The following is a 19,844-nucleotide window of genomic DNA, read 5'->3' as shown; positions in this document are numbered from 1 at the left end:
TTCTATGTAAAGAACAATGAAAAATAGTACCGATTTACAAATATGTTTACAAATTATTCTAAACGTAATCATTCCTCCATTGAGATAAAAATGGCTCAAGAAGCAGCCTCCATTTTCCAATAGCGTTTATAGTAGAACATCGTCAAAATGAATTTACGACAGTTGCGCGCGTGACGTAGCAGCCGAGCCTCCGCCGAGTGGAGGGGATTTTGGCGGGAAATTGTAGCACGATAAAGATAAAATATTTTTACTGAGGGTGGGGGACGTCGTACGAGACATGAGCCTCGCGCCGACCAATGGCGAGACGGACTGATCATACGATACTGAAGTGGCGCCACAACCAACGTGGCTATTCAAATACGAATAATACCGGCCATGGATGTAACCATGGAACCTACTTACCCCTCTGACCTTTCTCTTATATCAGCATTAACAATTATACATCTACATATTTATTCTCACAACACATATTGCCAGCTTTCTCTCCGGCGCCCCCTTTTGCCCCTAGGGCTTCTAGTAGCCATCTAGCACTCCAGCACCCTAAGAAGTGATACCTAACTGAAGTGGACTGAATGACTGAATGACTGAATGACAACTTATGTGTGCAAAGCATTACACACTTTACTATTTTTTTAAATCTCATACACATAAAAAAAACTTAAGATAAAAACTGGTTTTCAAGACAAAAATATGAATAAATCGAAAACTTGTGAGATTATAAATCCTTAGAGAATCAAATGATTAAAAAAAATATTTATGAAGTTTTATTATTTCAAATATGTGTATGTTTATAATATATCAGATGTATGTGATATGCAGCCAATGTCTGTGTTGGGCCAAAATAGTAACCTTTCATACAAAATATGTTTTAAAAATATGAAGGATAGGAGAAAAAAATATACATATAAGTGCATTAAAAGACGGATAGCAAATTAAAATTGGAGAAAATTTAAAAAATATCCCATATAATAAGCTTAGATTCACAAAAAAATACAGAAAAAAACTTACACATATTCAATCAATCAATCAATATTTTCAGGCGTTTCGTAGTGAAAATAAAATTGATATAAATAACTCAATCAGTGGATGTATGTATAAGTGGAATTAATCTAGCATTTATGAAAATATTGTCAAAAATAATTAAATTTTTGAAACAACAAATTACATGTTTTAAATTTAATCAAATTAGGTGACTTAATGAGTACCCATCTAAAAGCAATGCGAATTGATAACATTGATAATTAAATATTTTCCATTTTCATTGATTTTAAAAAAAATACACCCCATTATTACCCATTTTTTTTAGAATTTGCGTAATTCTTAAAAAAAACTTTTGGGTGTTTGAGTACTTCTTTTTTTTAAATTACGCAAAATGGATTGTTTACGGCATTCAATAATAATTGTAAACGTGAATAAACACGCAATAAAAAAATATGTGGCAAAAATGAACAAACAGCAAGTAATTCAATTTTTGTGTTTAATTACATTCAGGTATAGTTTTATGGTATACCATATCTAAATCATTTTTTAAAACGTACATAATTCGGCATAACGTATATAATATATACAAAAATAATAATAATGTATGAAATTATATATTCATCAAACAATGGATTTGATTCCAGTGAGTATAATTAGTCTGATAAATAGAGCTAATCGTAGCTTAGTTCTATTCATTCGGAAAACTGAAGCTAACAAAAAAACATGTTTATTTTCGCAGACGCTAATATTGATTTATAAGCGAATCGTTTGACAAAGAAAATGATTAACTGTCGAATGATTTTAAAGGTAAATTAGCAACTAAATAACAACTTTACTCACCAGGGTAGTAACACGACACTTCTTAAATGTTAAAACGTGTATACAAAAACAATATCTCCAATAATTCTATCGTATATAAAAAACCGGAAAATGAGCACAAAATTTGACAGCAGTTCGCAGTTCCGAGAGACCACAGACAATGCGAATCAAATGACAGCTGCGATCGACACTCGATAGTGCTGTGCAAAGATTATACACTAGTGTTGTCCATCGACTTTGTATTACATAGAACAAAATTATTAAAAAAAATAATAAAAACGGGTAATATTGTTATACAGTATATTGATTATACACAAAATATTTCCTACGTTCTGGTAAAAGACACAAAATTACAATCAACATGTCAACCTTCATCAATACTAACAGGATACTAAAAATATAATGATCGAGTTCCCAAAACCCCTCTAAAATCGAAAAATGACAAAATATTTTGAATAAATACTTACTCACAGAAATCGTAACAAGTTTCAAGCTTCTATATCCAACTTACACAAATCAATTTAGTACCGGTTTCCAATCATGAGTGCGATAGCCATTGCTGTTATTCTATTTTTCTTGGAAATTATCTACTATTCCTCTTCCATTTCCAAAACATGAGTAATTTTCTTCCTCCTGAGCACTTTCCATCGCATCATCTGTACTGGAGTACAGTGTTCAAAACACAAAAAGACAATCTAATAAATACATGGAAAAGAAATGCAATGAACACTTCTTATGTATGATTATAAATATATAATCGTACATTGTGTTTTATCCACTATTGATATTATTGAACAAACATATTGCTCAATTTTTGAAAATTTATATAAATGCAGTATTATAACGATTGCATTCATTTTTCAGTTGGAATAGCCATGTGCAAAGAACTTCGTCAAGAAAATAGCTTAAATCCAATATTCAAGTTAAAAATAAATTATATTTTTCCATTGCCAATATCATCACTTTATGTTTAAACATATATAAGCCCTTTGATTTCCTCTCTCAAGCCTATTAAGTGCTGTATCTTTTCAGCTCTGTATATGTTCTCATAGGGAGAGAGAGGGAGGGGGAGGGATCAAAAATATATTTCCCACATCCTAACCCTCCCTTCTGTCTCTTTGGGCCTTTAATACCTTCAGTGACTACTTAAGGTGTGGTACCGCCCGTGTTGGAAACCTGTAAACTAGAGTAATTTACCAAAATGAGTATCCTAAGAAGCACACTGTGTATGCACTTTCAATAAAGTAAAATAATTAGTCTTGTTAGTAATTATTTTTCGGAATTTCCAAATCACATAATGGATACAAATCACTCATTCCACTCTCATAAACTAAAATTATTACGCCTTGTACCACACAAAGACCAAATTATGAATTATTTAGAAACTTAAAAATCCATAAAAACCTAAATAATAATAATAATTTAATCAATATTTGATTATTTCAAAATTCTTCACCTTTGCTTTCCATTTTTCCTTTATTTTCAAACTCCGCCCCCTTAACTAACTAACCCCTCTCCTTATTTGTAGAACAGTTTTTTTTATTAATTATGTTTGTTATTATTTAGACCTGAAGATGGAAGCTTAGCTCCCGAAACTAGTAGTCATAAATAAACTCAAGTGGTAAATAAACAAGTGTTTTATTTAATAATTTTAACATGTCTTACCACAAAGTAAATGCCGAAACAATAAATAAAATAAAACAATCATGTAAAAATAATTCAATTTGTATATATCTTTATTTATATCTGTACAATGATAACTCGCAGCTCAATTCTGTGTAGCATAATATAATTTACAAATATATAGATATTTATGTACATAGATCAATATGACAATAATGGATTAGGTTTAACATTCAGGTAGTTAGAGAGGTATTGTTCCTATTAGCACTATCTCCAGAGACATTTCCATTCACCATGATGGGTGTGGAATTCATCGGCAAACCTGAAGATGGCACTGACTGGTCTGTGGGGGTTGAAGAAAGCATAGATTGTCCTTTACATCTAAGCTCAAAGACTTGAGTTATGGCCTCCCGAAAGCACAAGAAGTTGTAATCAATAACACCTAAAAAGAGTATGTAAACGTTTAAAAAAAGCATAAAATATTGATGTAGTTATTCAAACATTGTAATTTCTAGATTCAAATATTTATCTGAAATGAAATAGACACACAATTTTTTTTATTTTTCGAACAATTGTAAAAATCACCTAACTGGAATGGAGAACGATCCAGTTTAAAATCTCCTAAAAAGTTATTTTTTAACTGACATAATTCTCATATCAAGTGGCAATTTTTTATTTCATAGTTCCAATAGAAAGAAATTGAACTCATTCAAACAACTTATGTCAGAAATGTTGTCAACAAGCATACCAGATTATGGTCATAAGTAAAAATAATAAGCATATTCATATAAAGTATGAAATTACAAAAAAAAAGTTTAACATGGCAAACAAGTATGTATAAGGTTTTCTTACCTTGTTTATCGAAATTATCTTCTCTTAAAATGCATACTAAAGCAAGAAACTTATTGACTTCCCGTAAATATAAAATGGTTCCATTATTTAGCTTAATTAGACTGAAACTTTGACTGTTAAATGCTGCTGCTTCCGTATCATCAATCAATCTGAAAGTCGATTATGTTACAAATATTTCATTGTATTAAGTATTATAAAATCTTAAATTACAAATTTAGAAATAACTTTATTTTTTCCCGTGATTTCGAGGTTAAACTGGATTTTATATAAAAATAAAACAGCACCTCAATAGCTTTTTCCACTTTTATTTAATGTGACTAGCAACCAAATAAAATTGGGATTCAAAAAAAATTGTAGTTGTTTTTTTCTTATATACATAGATCTTTTAAAATCAACAGATTCTATTGGTAATTCGCTAGAGTTTTTAGACCAGGTCTTTTTCTTCTTCTTTTAACCTTCATCCGCACCCGATGGTGCATAGGGCACTGCATCATACAAACGCAGTGTTTTCTTGATCGTTAACACATGAAGGAAAGGTGATCAGCCCTCCGCTTCAGGTACCAGTCCAGGGTAGTATTGAATAAATATTAAGAGTGAAAAAATCACTTTTATTTATTTGACCCCCTAGGTAATCAAACCCGGGACCTCTAGCATGGTAGCCGAGAGTGCTGACCATTATACTATGGAGGCCACCAGGTCAGCAATACCAAATAATTAAATTAATAGTTACAATAAAAATTTACATACCCGTATATACAAGACACATCCATAACAACATCGATCATGTCACAGCAAAGTTCATAGCTCTGCATATCCACCGGGGAACTGTCAGTGGCAATATATATTTTTGACACCACATCAAAAAGGAATGCTTTCTCAATAGCTGAATTCTAAAACAGCATGAATATCATATAATATATATTAATGATAAATATGAAAAATTAAGAAAAAAAAATCATCATTGTTATTAACCTTCCCCTCTCGTTGATATGTATTTACTACAACTTGACTTTAAAAATGAGAATATCTGTATAAATTATAACAGATACGGGGTCAGAATTTTTGTATTCCTCCATAATATATTTATTGATTCGGCGTTTAATTTGTAGAACTCCATTTTAATTTATGTATTAATTGTTAAATCAAACACAGATTTTTTGATTCCTTCGTAATACTTTTTAGTCTTACATAAAAACATTATAAAATTTAAAGTTATTCATTTGCAGCGACATAAATAAATTGTTAAAAAAATCGGGGAAAGAATCACCAATACACAAACGTTTCTCAGAGTATATGTGCGTGCCGCACTTTACGTACGCACTTTACGCGGCTTTATACTGTTTCCGACGATCTCATTTTAGTAGCGCACGAGTCTTCGTTCAGGGTGGTCGTGTCGCTGCGCTTGCTACAGCGGCAATTGCGATGTTTTTTTTTAGGTATTTACCGGAGCTAATATTACAAAATTGATGCATTTTAACTTCAACTATGCTCAATAAAAGCAACATTTAGGAATATTCACATTTTTCCCGTTTTTAAACCACATTTTCGTTTAGTGTACAAAACACATATCAACGGTGCACGCAGATTTTTTTAGCACCGTAAGGGAAAGGTTAAGAAAGTACAAAAATATAAGTTTAAACATAAAGTACATGGGAGAAAAAAAATTGTTTCACACACAATATTACAAGCTGAATAACAACTTGACTTAAAATATATACAAAAATAATACTAACAGAAATCAAAATATTAAGAAGGTTTTCTAGCGTAGGCAGCTGAGGAATGAGTTTCTGGACAACTTTGGAGAAAGCCTCGAAAATTGAGTGGTCGTAAATAGATGTCAAATGAAAACTTAAGTGGATTTGGTCGCCCCCATTGTCTCTCAAGTCATCTGTAGCTCTCTGGTGAATATCACGCTGAGATTCCATCTTGTAATCATCACTCAAGCCATCAACCTGAAAAGGTATTTGCATTTTTTTTCTTTATAAAGGTATCCTTGAGATTTTCTTTAAATATATATTTATACTCAAAAGTAAATAATATTTTTATTTGACTAATTTTTGAAAATGGGCTGATTTGAAAATAAATGAGTTCAAACATCAAAAATAACTTAAAAATAATAACTTGAAAATATTGAGATTGAGTGCTTAGATGTTATTTTTAAACATAAAGTTTAGTAATTAAAATGTAACTTTGTTTTAAAATCACTATAAATATATTATTATAACTTAATTATAATGTCTACCGGTTTCGAAGCTAACCGCTTCTTTATCAAGATTGATTAATACATAATAATAATGATTAATCAGTCTTGATAAGGAAGCGGTTAGCTTCTAAACCGGTAGACATTATAATAAAATATTTATAGTATTTTAAAACAACGTTACATTTTAATTATAAAATGGAAAATCACAAAGTTAGTGCATCAAATATAAATTATATACATAAAGTTTGAGTTTATAATTTTGGCTGCAAATTACAAAATGTGACTTAAATGGGTAAATACCTTATGGATGAAAACTTCAAATTTTATTGCCGGATTCACTTTATATGCTTTTGTCACGGTCAAATTCAATTTATTTAATGCTTCCATGTAATCATCCTGAAATTGTAACATAAATATGTATTGCTTATATTATGTTAGTTAAATTCTAAACATTATATGAAATGTATGATAGATGTGCGAATAGTGAAATAAGGAAGGAATGCAAAGCTGAAATAAGCATTATCGATAAAATTAAGAATGGTGTGTTGAGATGGTTTAGAATGTAGAACGAATGAGTGAGGAAAGAACGGTAAAACAAATTTATGAGGCGAATGTAAGTGGAAAAAGGTGCAGAGGAAGACCGAGAAAAACATGGCACGATCAGGTATGCCAAATACTTGAAAGTGGTCAGGTTAGGAGTCGTAACAATCGGCGGGTATGTATGAGGAGATGCATGAGCGTGGAAGAGGCGAAGAATGTTTGCAAAGACAGAGAGGTGTGGCGTTCTATTCTCTCTGCCTACCCCTGCGGGAAGCGGCGTGATGATTAGTTAGTTATATGAAATGTGAGGTCATGTATAAATATCGGTGCCATGTTCATCAAAATTATAATAATATTGATAAACATTAATCTTTCAACATCCACAAAATAATTTAGTTTTGATTAATAAACATTTCATTGAGAATAAAAATGACATTAACCGCCATAGCATATGTACGAAACTTCTCTGTCCGCACAAGACTGCACGGTTGGGCTTCTGACATGGGAAGGGCAAGTTCTGTTGTTCTTTGACATGGGAAGGGCAAGTCCAGATGGTAGCAGTGTCGTAAATACTGCTTATTCAGCGATGATCAAAGCGTGGAACGGGTGGTGGGAACAAATAAATTGGGAAGGGTTCGCCACTAGAGATTACTTGGCAACACTCAGTTGTTCTTTGGTTTAATCCTCAGAGATTGGTATTCTACTAGTTACTTAGTGCTCCTAGTGCTAACTTGCTTATTAATAATACTTATTGTCGTAAAAATTTGCATAATAATCCTTTTTTATTTTTGTTTCTTAAAATTTATATTTTTAACACTTATTTTGCTTGATACTTTTACTGCTTGCACCTTCCTATCATTTCTGGTGTAATATTTTAGTAAGTAAATCGTTTAATCTACACTACATTACTAAACATCTTAAAGTGATGACAATGATAAGGTAAGTAAGCTAAATTTTAATGAATATACGGCTCCACATAGTTCCCACTGACATTTAGCTTTTTTGAAGTGATAGGATAATTAAAAGAAATAAAAAAGTTCATACCTGTGCGTCAATAACAAACACCAGAGCTCCGCAGCCACCAAAAATAGTCTCCGAGTCAAATGCCGGGTCAAAGAAATCAATTTGTCCCGGAAAGTCCCATATTTGGAATTGCACAAAACTGCTATTGTTAATATCATCCTTGACTATCTTGTTTGTAGATTCCAAAAACAGAGTTTCATTCGGTGACATTTTGTGAAAGACAACTTTTTGAATTGAGGACTTTCCAGATCTGTAACATTGTAAGATAAAAGGCGATTACCAAATCATTAAGACGCCATGATTTAAATTTTTTTAAGGACCACTAACAAAACTTTAATTAGTAGATCACAGAACTTTATCGCAAGGGTTGTTTATTTTTTTCAAGATAAAAGGGATTAAGGTTGTGTCGTATATTTTAACAAATTCTCTTTTATAAATATAGGGTCCGCCATCTAAAGTTTTTTTTTTCAACTAGTGCTTATTTCGTGAATGGTAACACTTAGCTCATGTCTGATTTGACAGATAATTAGTTTTATCCTTCCGCTGAGCGAATATGGTTGTGTATACGCTTGAACAACGCTGGGAAATATTGCGACATTCGACTTACAGAAGATGCCGATTTTGCCAAAAAAATCATCTTTTCGGATGAAGCTCATTTTGATCTTGGCGGGTATGTAAACAAGCAAAATTGTCGTATTTGGGGCACAGAAAACCCGCACGCATACATTGAAAAGCCGGTACACCCAAAACGAGTCACTGTTTGGTGCGGATTTTGGTCCAGAGGCATAATTGGGCCATTTTTCTTTGAAAATGAGCAAGGAGTGGCCGTTAGTCAATGGCGATCGTTATCGGGCCATGTTGAACGGATTTTTGTTCACAAAAATTGAAGAGGAGGATATTGGCAACATTTGGTTTCAACAGGACGGCGCTACGTGCCACACAGCCGAAGCTACACTCGATGTTTTGCGCCCCATTTTCAAAAAAAAAATGTTATTTGGCGGACCCTTTACAAAACAAAATCGTGTTACAGGAAACTAGTATTTTTATTTGTACAGTGAGTAAAACTATGATAAGTAATTGTATCTAAACATTAATAAAAACCTTTATTTATGGAATATTTACTGACTCTAAAATAAATCATTTTGGCAAAACAGATTTTGGGCTACTTCAAATAAACTTACTCTATCCTCACGCCCTCTTTATTCCATACTCACGCACAATTGACACTAAGTACACAATGTGATAAAGTAAATTGATATACTTTATACTTAACAACAGCCACACAATACATGATTGCCCAAACGTTAGACTGATAAAGGTTCAAATATTAATCATGTAAATTTTGCATTTAAAAAATATGCTATGGGAATGATATTGGCAGATTCCTTACGACTAAGTTACTGTAGGCTTAGATAAATAAATAAATAAAAACCTCCTAAGCCCCATGAGGAGTATTCTTGGTTTCGGTTCTGATTGAATTGATCCTGACTGAGGATCACCGTCTTGTTCGAATGGTCCATAGCCAAAATCTTTTGGAAATGATCCCACGCCGAACCCGCCCTCAGGTTCATCTGGATAACTCTGAAAATAATTAATTAAATTATTTTATGATATCGTAATACAAAAAACGATAATTTGACAAAGATGTTTAGCTCACCATGGCTGAACGCCAGAGGGCCTATGTAAAGCTGAATGCTTTTAAACTTGTTCGATTATAAAACTATGCAAGATAATACAATGTTAAATCATTCAATAAATCATACGCAAAATCGTATTAAAACTGCACGATACAAAAAGTACATGGATCATGACAAATATTATATATCACAATACAAAATGACGATCCGTCAATTGACAGAAGATAGAAAATTCTGTCCATAGACTATAGACATTTCATATTCATTAAATATTTGTTACCTACGCACGATTCAGTTTGTATAAGTAAAAAAGCTAAAGTGCTTGTAATTTACTTTTATGAAGACAAACGTAGAAATGAAATCCTTTTTACAAAGTTGTATCCGAAAAATGGGTTCTTGGATTCTTTTTTATGCTTTTTTAAATGTGGCCAGTTTATTTAGTAAAACATCTATCTGTCACTTTTGACAGTCCCCGCGAGTTATAGTAACCTTGATAACAAATAATTTTTGCCGGAACATTTGAATCTTTAATTATGATATTTTTAGAGGAATGTTTATCTTTTTATAGAATAAATTCTATTTGCTTACAGTCATGAATTTATCAGAGTTTTTGCACGACAACATGCAGGAACAATCGGTCAAAACTGAACCATTTTATGGCATGTGTCAATGTTGTCTCTCCGAAGAAAAATTAAAAAATATGTTTCAACCTTTTGTATATGATGGTAATTTAGAAATATACTCAGATATGTTAAGGAAATGCTTTTCTTTAGAGGTGAGTTATTTTGTTTTATACACCTATTCAGACAAAATATGTTTTAACCCATTGTACTCCGTTGTCGCCGTTACGGCGACATAGAAAATATTGGGTAGATCAATTAGTGAGTGAGTGCATAAATCCTGGAAGGGGACCAGTTGCTTCCTTTCCATCAGGGATCAGGCTCATAAAAGCGGCGTGATGGTTGGTTAGTTAGTTAGTTTAGAATATGCAAAAATAAATATATATTTCTTAACATATCTACAACTTTAAATTATAAATAAAACATATCCCTTATTTTGCAAGTATATAAACATACCACTGGATAAATTACAAGTCTTGTTATCTTTTGAGCGATATTCGCACACAGATACATTAAAGACTAGAGTGAAACCTCTCAAAACGAGCATAATTTGTTCCGGAATCTTACTTGTTAGGCAAAACATTTTATGTTTTGACTGGTGCGGAAGTCCCGGCTCACAAGTTAATATTGTGAAAAAGGGACTTGACCTTTCTCTGTTGCGCGAAATGTCGCTCATTAAGGGAGCATCTTCACAATTTTTTGCTCGTTATGCAAATTTCTTGTTATGTGAGGTACTCGTTATGAGAGGTTCCACTGTATTTTGGAACAAATTTTAAACGATCGAGCCAGCTGTATATCAGTTGCCCAAATAAACAGGTGTAAAGTGTTTTAGAGAGGGATTGTAAATGTCTACTTAGCTCAGAAAAAGGACCTCAGTACATGTAACAACCACTTGATAGTAGTTTTTTTTTAAATAAAACTATTATGATTTAAGTCAACATGCTTGCATTTTCAGGTAACTTTTTTGTAAACTCATCGTGGGATATTGGAGATTTTATGCATAAACTTTGAAATAGCAAATTGTGTGAAATTGTCAAGGGCTGCCTGAATTTTTCTAATTTATGAATATATTTTTTTTAGGTTCAGAGCAATGACACTAACGTAGAGTCTCTTTACCTCATTTGTGAGATATGTATTGAAAAATTGCGAGATTGTTTTTCTTTTCGTCTTCAAACTGAAAAATCGCAATTGTGGTTCAAAGAAGTAAAAAGTCTACAAGGAAGTAATTCTTCGGCAGGTAAGTCTAAATAACAGATCTACTTTCATTCTCCGCTTAAAACAATCTATAGTGAAGGATGAGAAGAAACTCAGCAAAAAAAGTTTGTGATATAGAAAATTATAAGAGCAATTTAGATCAATTATAATTTTATTTCGAAATGGAATTGTGTATGTATTTGTTTATAAGAAAACTTATTTTATAAAAGACATTTGCCACAATGCACGCTAAAAATTGTGTATATATATTTTGATGAAATTCCATTATCAATTATATAAATATCGTTTAAATAAATATACTTGGTATTAAAGTTTAACTTTTATTTTTTGCAACTATATTTATATTTGTAAAATAATGTGTTTATATTTCATTGCTAAGTCTATCTGCACACTTGCAGAAAATCAAATGAAACATACTGCGTAGTCAAATCAAACGCTGTTTTGCCTGCACACTAGTATGTATTGAAAAAATGTAGTCAGTTATTAGTATGTTTTCGGTCGCCACCAACAGTGAAGGTATATGAAAGAAATGGTGTTATTTTGGCTTACAAAAAATATATAAAAAAGACATGACAGAATACTTGCATTTATTAATATAAGATGCAACAAATTAATTTTAGCATAGGTAACAAAATTTAAAAAATGAGACAACATTATTATATAAATGTAAATCTTAAAATAATTTTTAATAATTGTTTGTTCTAGATATACCACCAAAATGTAAAATTAAAGTGGAGTATTCAGACGAAGACCCAAGTGATAATTTGGAATACAAACACAAAATTCTTAAACTGATTCCAAATTCTAAGGTGGGAAAAAAATATAAAATCAAGTCTTCTCTTTCTTGTTTGAAAATAAAAAAAGAAAACCTAAAAATAGTTCGCCGAAACATTTCAAAAAAAATTTTGAGCATATTCTCGAAGGAAGAAATAAATTCAATGTCAAAAAATGAATATAATAAACTCTATAACAAAATGTATCATTCAGAATTAATCCCCTTCAAATTGGATAAGGATTCTGTGACTTGTCACATTTGTCAAGAAACATTTAGATTTCATAAGATTTTAGTAGACCACATGAGAGTCCATTATCCAAATTATGTTTGCGATGTCTGCGGAAAGTATTTTGTCATTAAGAAGTACCTCGAAAAGCATATTATTCGACATGACAACGATAAGGTTCCCTGCGATGTTTGTAATAAACTGCTCAAGAAGACAACACTCGGGAATCACATGAGAAGTCACACTGGAACAAAAATGAGACACAAGTGTGGATTATGTATGGAAGCATTTGAAAGTTATTATAAACGCCAAGAACATATGGAGAAAATCCATTCCATAGATAAACCGAGGTATCAGTGTGCATTATGCCCAAAGTCATTTGGTTATTCTAGCGCTTTGTCCAAGCACGTCCGTAGCTTCCATCAGGAAGAAAGGAACTTCGTTTGCGGTGAATGTGGTAGAGAATTTTACTGCAGAAAAACTTACAATGATCATTCTATAGTACACAGTAAGGAGAGAAATTTCCAGTGTAATATATGTTTTAAAAGTTACGGAAGAAAGAATACTCTCAATCAGCACATGAAAATCCATAACGATTTGAAACAACATATTTGTCCACAATGTGGCCGAGCTTTTACTCAAAAATGCACCTTGATATGCCATTTAAAAGTTCATCAAAAGACAGAATCTGATGACTCTCACATTATTATATTGTAAATATTGCTTGCGATAATAAAAATATATGATTATCTTTCTTTTGTTTGTCTAACTAACTAACCATCACGCTGCTTATCTGCAGGGCTAGGGAGAGAGAAAAGAATGCCACACCGGTCTGTCTTTGTAAACAATCTTCACCTCTTTCACATTCATGCATACCCTTATACATGCCACGCCAATTATTCCGACTCCTCACCTGACCACGCCCAAGTATTAATACTTGATAATGCCAAGTTCTCCTCCGTTTTTCTCTGCTCCTATTTTCAATTACATTTGCCTCATAAATTTGTTCTACTACATATTCTTAACTCACTCATTTGTTCCATATGTCCGAACCATCTCAACACACCTTTCTTATTTTTATGGATGATGCTAATATCAGCCTTTTATTCTTCCTTTATATTACCATTCGAACATCTATCATACATCGTTTGCAGCAAATTTGTCTGGGAGATCTGATTTTGACTGCATTCAGCCTACTTTTTTTTTTTGCCAAATCCATCCTTGACTTGCATACATCAGAGTGGTGTTTTTCTTTAGTATGAATTTATTAAATATGGTAGTAGCCATCCATTTATTATTGATTATTATTAATTCCAATTTTTATTTATTGTTACACTTTTTATGGTAAAGCAAATTTTAAAATATGTTTTTTTTTCCATATATTTTAAAAAATCTTATTTCATCTCATTTCATATTAAAAACTATTTTATACGGAGTCAATGTGTTGAAAATTACACTTTTGAGAAAAGTTGTAAATTCAAAGCTTCCAATTTTCTCAATGTTTTTATCATATAAATTAAAGCAATTTTTTTTTTAAAGACACTGAATATCATTTTTAACCCGTGCAGCAATGTTACAATTATGTAGACAATGAAAACTTCATACAAAATTCTTTTGTGCGTCGGAGGCTTAAAGTTCCACAAATATTATAAATGTATTTTTCTGAGTTGGTTCGTCGCAAAATGCAGTCAAAATAAACACATTACTAAGTGAAAAAAATACTTTCGAAGTATCAAAATTCTATTTGCTATGGCAGGGAGGTAACAGTGTATGTACACAGGTCGATTCCTCAACGGAAACTGAGCCTGAGACGAATCGATGACAGTTGGTTGAAACTGTCAAGGATTTCTAGGGAAAAAAATATCACGCTGTCCAACAATACCCTGTGTCCAAGAATACCCCACCTTTCCCTACCTATTAACCATAGAAGCAATTTTGTATGGAGTGATTTTAGAACATTCTAAGTGACTAATACGCTTGAAATATGTATGCATACAACCATTATAACTTCGATGGTAATCGGATTGCAGTTATATTGTGAAATTATACAACTCATTTTATAACGTAAAAAACATTACGCTAACATTTAGTTACCATTAATTAGGGCTTCTTTTTTCATGTAACGTGGTGGAACAGTGTTCCGGCACCTTTTTTCCCAGATAATTTTAAATTTAAAAAAAAAAACAATTATACGAAACAATGTTTTTGCTTACGTAATTACAATCAATATTTATATAATTTGTCAAAATTATAAAATATGGTATTGTAATGAATATTTAAAACATATTTGAATAAAATAAAATAACAATTGTGTGGTTTTTTCCATAGGTTGCTGGTCAAATAAAATTCAAGTGGAAAATCTACATATGTAGTTATTTTATTCTACGAAATGTAGTTCCACCAAGAAATGTTAGTACAATACTTAAATTTTGAATTTAAAAAAATGGTGAGTTCCGGGACCTTGCCTGAGACAGCCCGAACAGGCGCCTGAAAGCTATCATCATTAGGGGGCTCTGATAACACCACAATTGAGGGGACGGACCAAGGAAGGGTTGCATACACTGATGTAGGTCGATTTTTCTCGACGTAACCAATAAACTTTAGATATTTTTATGGCCACGGGCGCCTGCAGAAAATTTTCTAGGGGGGGTAAAATATTTTTAGTAATGTTTTGATGTAGTTTAAATTTACTGTAGCGAATTGTATGGTGAACACACGGACAGGACATTGTAGTAATAAAGGGCATACTGTAGCAACAATTTCTTCATTAACACATAAATGAAAGTACCTAACATTATAAATGAAAGTAATTATTTTCAATCAATCCAGTTAGAAAATAAACTTTTTCTTCTAATAAAAATAAATATTTGATCGGTTATTATTGAAATGCTTTATTTTAACTTAACCCCCTGCGGGCGCCCATGTTTATGGCATCAAGCTTCACTGTGAGATGTCTGGTAGAGTCATGCGGGTCAAGTATGCACAGTTTAAACTCTGATTGGTGCTATGGAAAAACTAAAGGGTTTGCTAAAATGAAAATATGGTAGTTATTTTAAGTGTTTATTAGGTTATAATAAAATTGGAACACAAAACCTTAATAACTGAAGATCTCATTACTCTGAATAAAAAACTAGCATCATACATTTTCATACACTTACCCCACGGTGTGGCTAAGTGTACGCACTACGATAGGGTGGGTGTGCGCGCGTACACATACCCCAATGTGACATTAACATTAAACAAAAATTAAACAATTTAAAAGAAGAATTCAAAATTAACATGAAATAAAAACAAGACAAAATTTAGACACGCGAGTCACAAATAAAAACACCCCTTTCAAAGTTACTGCACAATTCGTGCCACCATTTTTGGCATAATGAACATTTAATCCATTCATCAAATGTTGTATCTTCATATTTTTCCTTAAATAATGGGCAGTAAAATTCCTCCTTTTGTTTTACTGGATTACATTGTTTACTTTTAGAAGGACCTGGTTCTTCGAAAAGACGGCGAATTTTTGGGGATTTGAATATATTTTTATTAAACTTTTTATGTTTTCTTTCTTCCTGTTTTCTTTTAATTTCGTCTTCCTTTTTTTGCTTTTCTTCCAGTTGTGCTTTGAATGGGCTCGATGTCACTATAACAGATTTACAACCTGCTCTCTTTTTTTTTGGACCTACATTGATAGCTTTCGGCAAAGGACTTATTGACAGCAGAGAAATGTGACTGGCTCCTTCTTGTCTCGGTTGAGTTGGTGCAAGGGGTCTAACGACTGTTTGCGGTTTTTCTTCTCTTGATAGAGATTGTGTCAATTGGCTCGTAACTACAATAGTCGACGATGAATCTTCTACCGAGGTTGATGGTTCAGCGAGAATAACTGATGTTGAAATAGTTTTTTCACCCAAAACAGGTTGAGCAAGTTCAGTAGGACCAACAGAAGTTGCCTGCGTTCGTGCTTCTAAGAAAGATGGAGCTCGTTCAGTGGCAGGAGCATTATACGCCGGTCGATTGGCAGGTTGAGGTGGTTGCTGACCTACATATGCATCGGTTACAATCGCAGGAGCAAAATCTTCTTCAGAAAATATATCTTTATCTAGTGGATAAATACCAGATACAGCAAATTCTCCAGAAGCATTGCCCACCGTTGCAGATTTTTTAAATGCTTCATTGAAGAGGAATGCAACTTGAGCTTGGCCAATAATACGGCCAGGGTGAGAGGCCATCCATTTATTTATTATAACTTTAGCGGACTAAAAAAACTACGGTCCAATGGTTGCATCTTATGACTGCTGTGAAGTGGAAGTGTCCGTGGATTCCGTATTCTCTGCAGTACTTTGCAGCTCTAAGACTAATATGGCTGGAATGGTTGTCGATTATATAAAACTGGATTTTCTCTAGTAGGCTGGACATGAAGTGTTGAAGTGTTGCAGATACCCTAAATATAGATCCGAGTTTATGTACCCGGAGTCCGATACCATTCCAATGCAACCAGCAGGGCCGTGGTCAAGAAATTCTCCCTTCAATCGTTTTCTTGGGAATATGAAAGCAGGAGGGATATAGTTTCCAGTCGCACTCATGGAGCAAATTGCAGTAACGGTTTGGCCTTTTTCTGTGGACACGATTCTATTCACATTCTTCTTTCCTTTTCGAGTAACTACCAGAGGAGTTTTTTTGGGTACTGTGCTCATCCCCGTCTCGTCCATATTATAAATACGACCGGGAGGAAAATTGTATTTCTTTTGCAAGTCCTCAAGGTTGGTGTAGAACGTGTTCACTTGGTTTTTATTAAAACCTATTGCCCTAGCCGTGCTAGTTGGTATTGACTGTCTCATTTTTAAATCTGGACGGCGTTTTAGAAAACCATATACCCAATCCCGGCAAGCCATTTTGCGATCTTGGTCAAAGCGGTGCCTTATTCTGTTGACTTCTGCAAACTCGAAAGCTATTTTACGAAGAGCGTTCAAATCAAGTCCATAGAACATCTGATCAGTTTTAATACAATAATCGTAGATTTCTGTCTCTTGCTCTGTAGTGAAGGTGGGGTAATAATGGCCCATAGATGAGGCAACGCTGCCCATTTTGAGTCGTTTCCGAAGCGTGCTTTCCTTTAGACCCACTGTTTCAGCTGTACACCTTTTGCTGAGTCTGCCTTCCGATAATAATCTTTTGGCTTCATTTAGTTGTTCTTCCGTGCAAGTTGACCTATTTGGAGCCTTCCTTTTATGGTTGCGCGGCATTATGTCCCTTTAAATTAACCTGTGAACAAGAAAAAGCAAATGTAAAAATGGCATGCTTAACTTGCGAGCTCTTGGGGTATGCTTACGCCAGCTTACGCGGAACGGGGTAAGTATGCGCGTGCGCACACTTACCCCGAGAGCCTGTAGCCAAAATAATGGCAGTTTTATGCCAAACACCGGACTAAATCTGTTCCACTTAATACAGTTTAAGCTCCTTAATAGACACATATTTCGGTGTAAATCGAACCAATATGCTATATCGCATTGCTTGAAAGACACACATGATGCAAAATTGAAATAAAAAACAAAATAATGATATAAAAATCATTCTAACCTGTACAAACAAGGTGGCGCGGAGCACTGCAGTCTTAGACGTCTCATTTGCGGGGCGTGCATGACGCGACTGATGACACAGGTAGAGGGGATAGCTCGGCTGTCCAAATTTAAAACACAGCAAAGGAAATTTTTTTGTAGTACGTTTTTTTTTGCATTTTTGGACTAAGTAGATTCTACTTAGTCCAAAATGCAAAAAAAACGTACTACAAAAAAATGTCCCTTACTGTGTTTTGAGTTTGGACAGCCGAGCTATCGTCTCTAGTTTCGTTGCAATTGATACTGCGCACACTTACCCCGCGCGCACAGTTACCCCGTCCGACTCTATATTAAAAAAAATGTTTTATGAAATATTGGAATATAATATTATGATTACTTAAAACAAACAACCTGTGAAAAAGATGGCAATCCAAATAAATGTCTCAAAAATATTTTTACAACATTTTGAGTGTGTCCAAATACTTGTCCACAAATCTGGACTATCTTTAATTAGGAGTTCTTATTTTTAAAAACATTCGACATCTCAACATAGGTGAAGAAGAATATGGAAATCTGGAATCTCCAATTGGGAGTTTTTTTTCCAGATTTGTGAACAAATATGGGCAAACCAACTCGCAACTAACGCACTAAAATTAGCATGGTTGTCTTTGCTGTTGCGGGACCGATGGCGTGGAGTGCTCTTCCACCAGTATTAGGAAATAGTAAGAGTGAGGTGATAATTAGAAAAAAAACTTAAAACACGTTTTTTACGAAATCATTTCCACCATCTTCTTTTCCGCAATTCATTTACAGCGAAGCGCCCTTGAGGTAGTGTTTTACGAAAATGGCGCTATTTAAATTAACCAAATTTATTATTATTATTATTGCACGTCGTAACTTAGATGATAAAAACCGATTAAATGATTTTTCGTATATGAAGCATAATATTTGAATATTTTTGTTTCAATTTTTTTTTGTGTAAAAATGTGGTTTTCGCTACGGATGCACGCCTTCGCCTTTAGTGGCCGTATTCGTTCGTTGACTCGATATGGCGTTGCAAATACGAGCTAGTTATCGTCTTCGAATTGGGAAGTAGCTGTAAATACTTCACTGTGACCGATGGAGAGGTTGTTGACACATTCCGTTGGGTAATCAAAGAGGAAAACACGTACCTGAAAATTAGCACCATATCAATAGGAAATGCAAACAGCAATTAGAAAAAAAACGAACAATGACTTTTCGCGAGCGATATATATATATATATATATATATACATATATATATATATATATTTATAAATATATATATATATATATATATATATATATATATATATATATATATATATATATATATATATATATATATATATATATATATATATATATATATATATATATATATCGCTTGGCATAAATATATATTCCCTGTTCGCAGGACTGATCGCCGACTGAAAAATGATAAAGATAATAGGTACTGCATTAATGCGATGCAGTGCCCTATGCACCATTGGGCACGGATAAGGTTATATGAAGAAGAAGGAAGTAATACCTAGATATATTATACAAAAATAAATACATATGTACACGAAATTAAGATATTTTTATGGTTACTTTTTTAAAAAATATACGAATTTTGTTTTTTATTTACCCAGTCTTTCTTTCGATCTTAACTGTGTTGTATGATCTAATGTTTCTTGAAATAAACATATCAACGGTGTTTTCAGGTTATTCATGTACCGGTATTTTTTTTCATGACCAATTTTCATTCACACACCGAGT

The 19,844-nt window shown here is 33.0% G+C and overlaps 3 protein-coding genes across 4 annotated transcripts in view; 1 reads left to right on the top strand and 2 right to left on the bottom strand.

Moving 5' to 3' along the window:
• Lpin (phosphatidate phosphatase LPIN) overlaps window positions 1-1,962 on the bottom strand; it is a 62,994-nt gene extending 61,032 nt beyond the window's left edge. For both annotated transcript variants that reach the window (XR_015837857.1, XM_088263500.1), the window contains exon 1: window positions 1,822-1,962. The gene's annotated coding sequence lies outside the window, so the exon portion shown is untranslated. The remainder of the gene's footprint in view (window positions 1-1,821) is intronic.
• Window positions 1,963-3,511: 1,549 nt separating this feature from the next.
• RagC-D (Ras-related GTP binding C/D) lies at window positions 3,512-9,874 on the bottom strand. Its single transcript, XM_088263416.1, has 8 exons — window positions 9,699-9,874; window positions 9,474-9,622; window positions 8,063-8,291; window positions 6,779-6,874; window positions 6,009-6,227; window positions 5,023-5,165; window positions 4,276-4,424; window positions 3,512-3,865 (listed from the first exon to the last, which is right to left on the bottom strand). Exons 1-8 carry the CDS (start codon window positions 9,699-9,701, stop codon window positions 3,657-3,659), a joined length of 1,197 nt encoding a protein of 398 aa, XP_088119542.1. The 5' UTR covers window positions 9,702-9,874; the 3' UTR covers window positions 3,512-3,656.
• Window positions 9,875-10,145: 271 nt separating this feature from the next.
• Window positions 10,146-13,322, top strand: LOC148307438 (uncharacterized). Its single transcript, XM_088263498.1, has 3 exons — window positions 10,146-10,453; window positions 11,379-11,535; window positions 12,219-13,322. The coding sequence occupies exons 1-3, from the start codon at window positions 10,271-10,273 to the stop codon at window positions 13,229-13,231; spliced, it is 1,353 nt and encodes a 450-aa protein (XP_088119624.1). The 5' UTR covers window positions 10,146-10,270; the 3' UTR covers window positions 13,232-13,322.
• The last annotated feature ends 6,522 nt before the right edge of the window (window positions 13,323-19,844 follow it).

This window comes from Brachycentrus maculatus, unplaced genomic scaffold, assembly GCF_059751285.1.
Source record: "Brachycentrus maculatus isolate JH-2025_06_01 unplaced genomic scaffold, ASM5975128v1 h1tg000199l, whole genome shotgun sequence".
NCBI classification, from domain to species: domain Eukaryota; kingdom Metazoa; phylum Arthropoda; class Insecta; order Trichoptera; family Brachycentridae; genus Brachycentrus; species Brachycentrus maculatus.
Note: the sequence above shows the minus strand (reverse complement) of the source record. Positions and strands in the feature narration are given on the sequence as shown.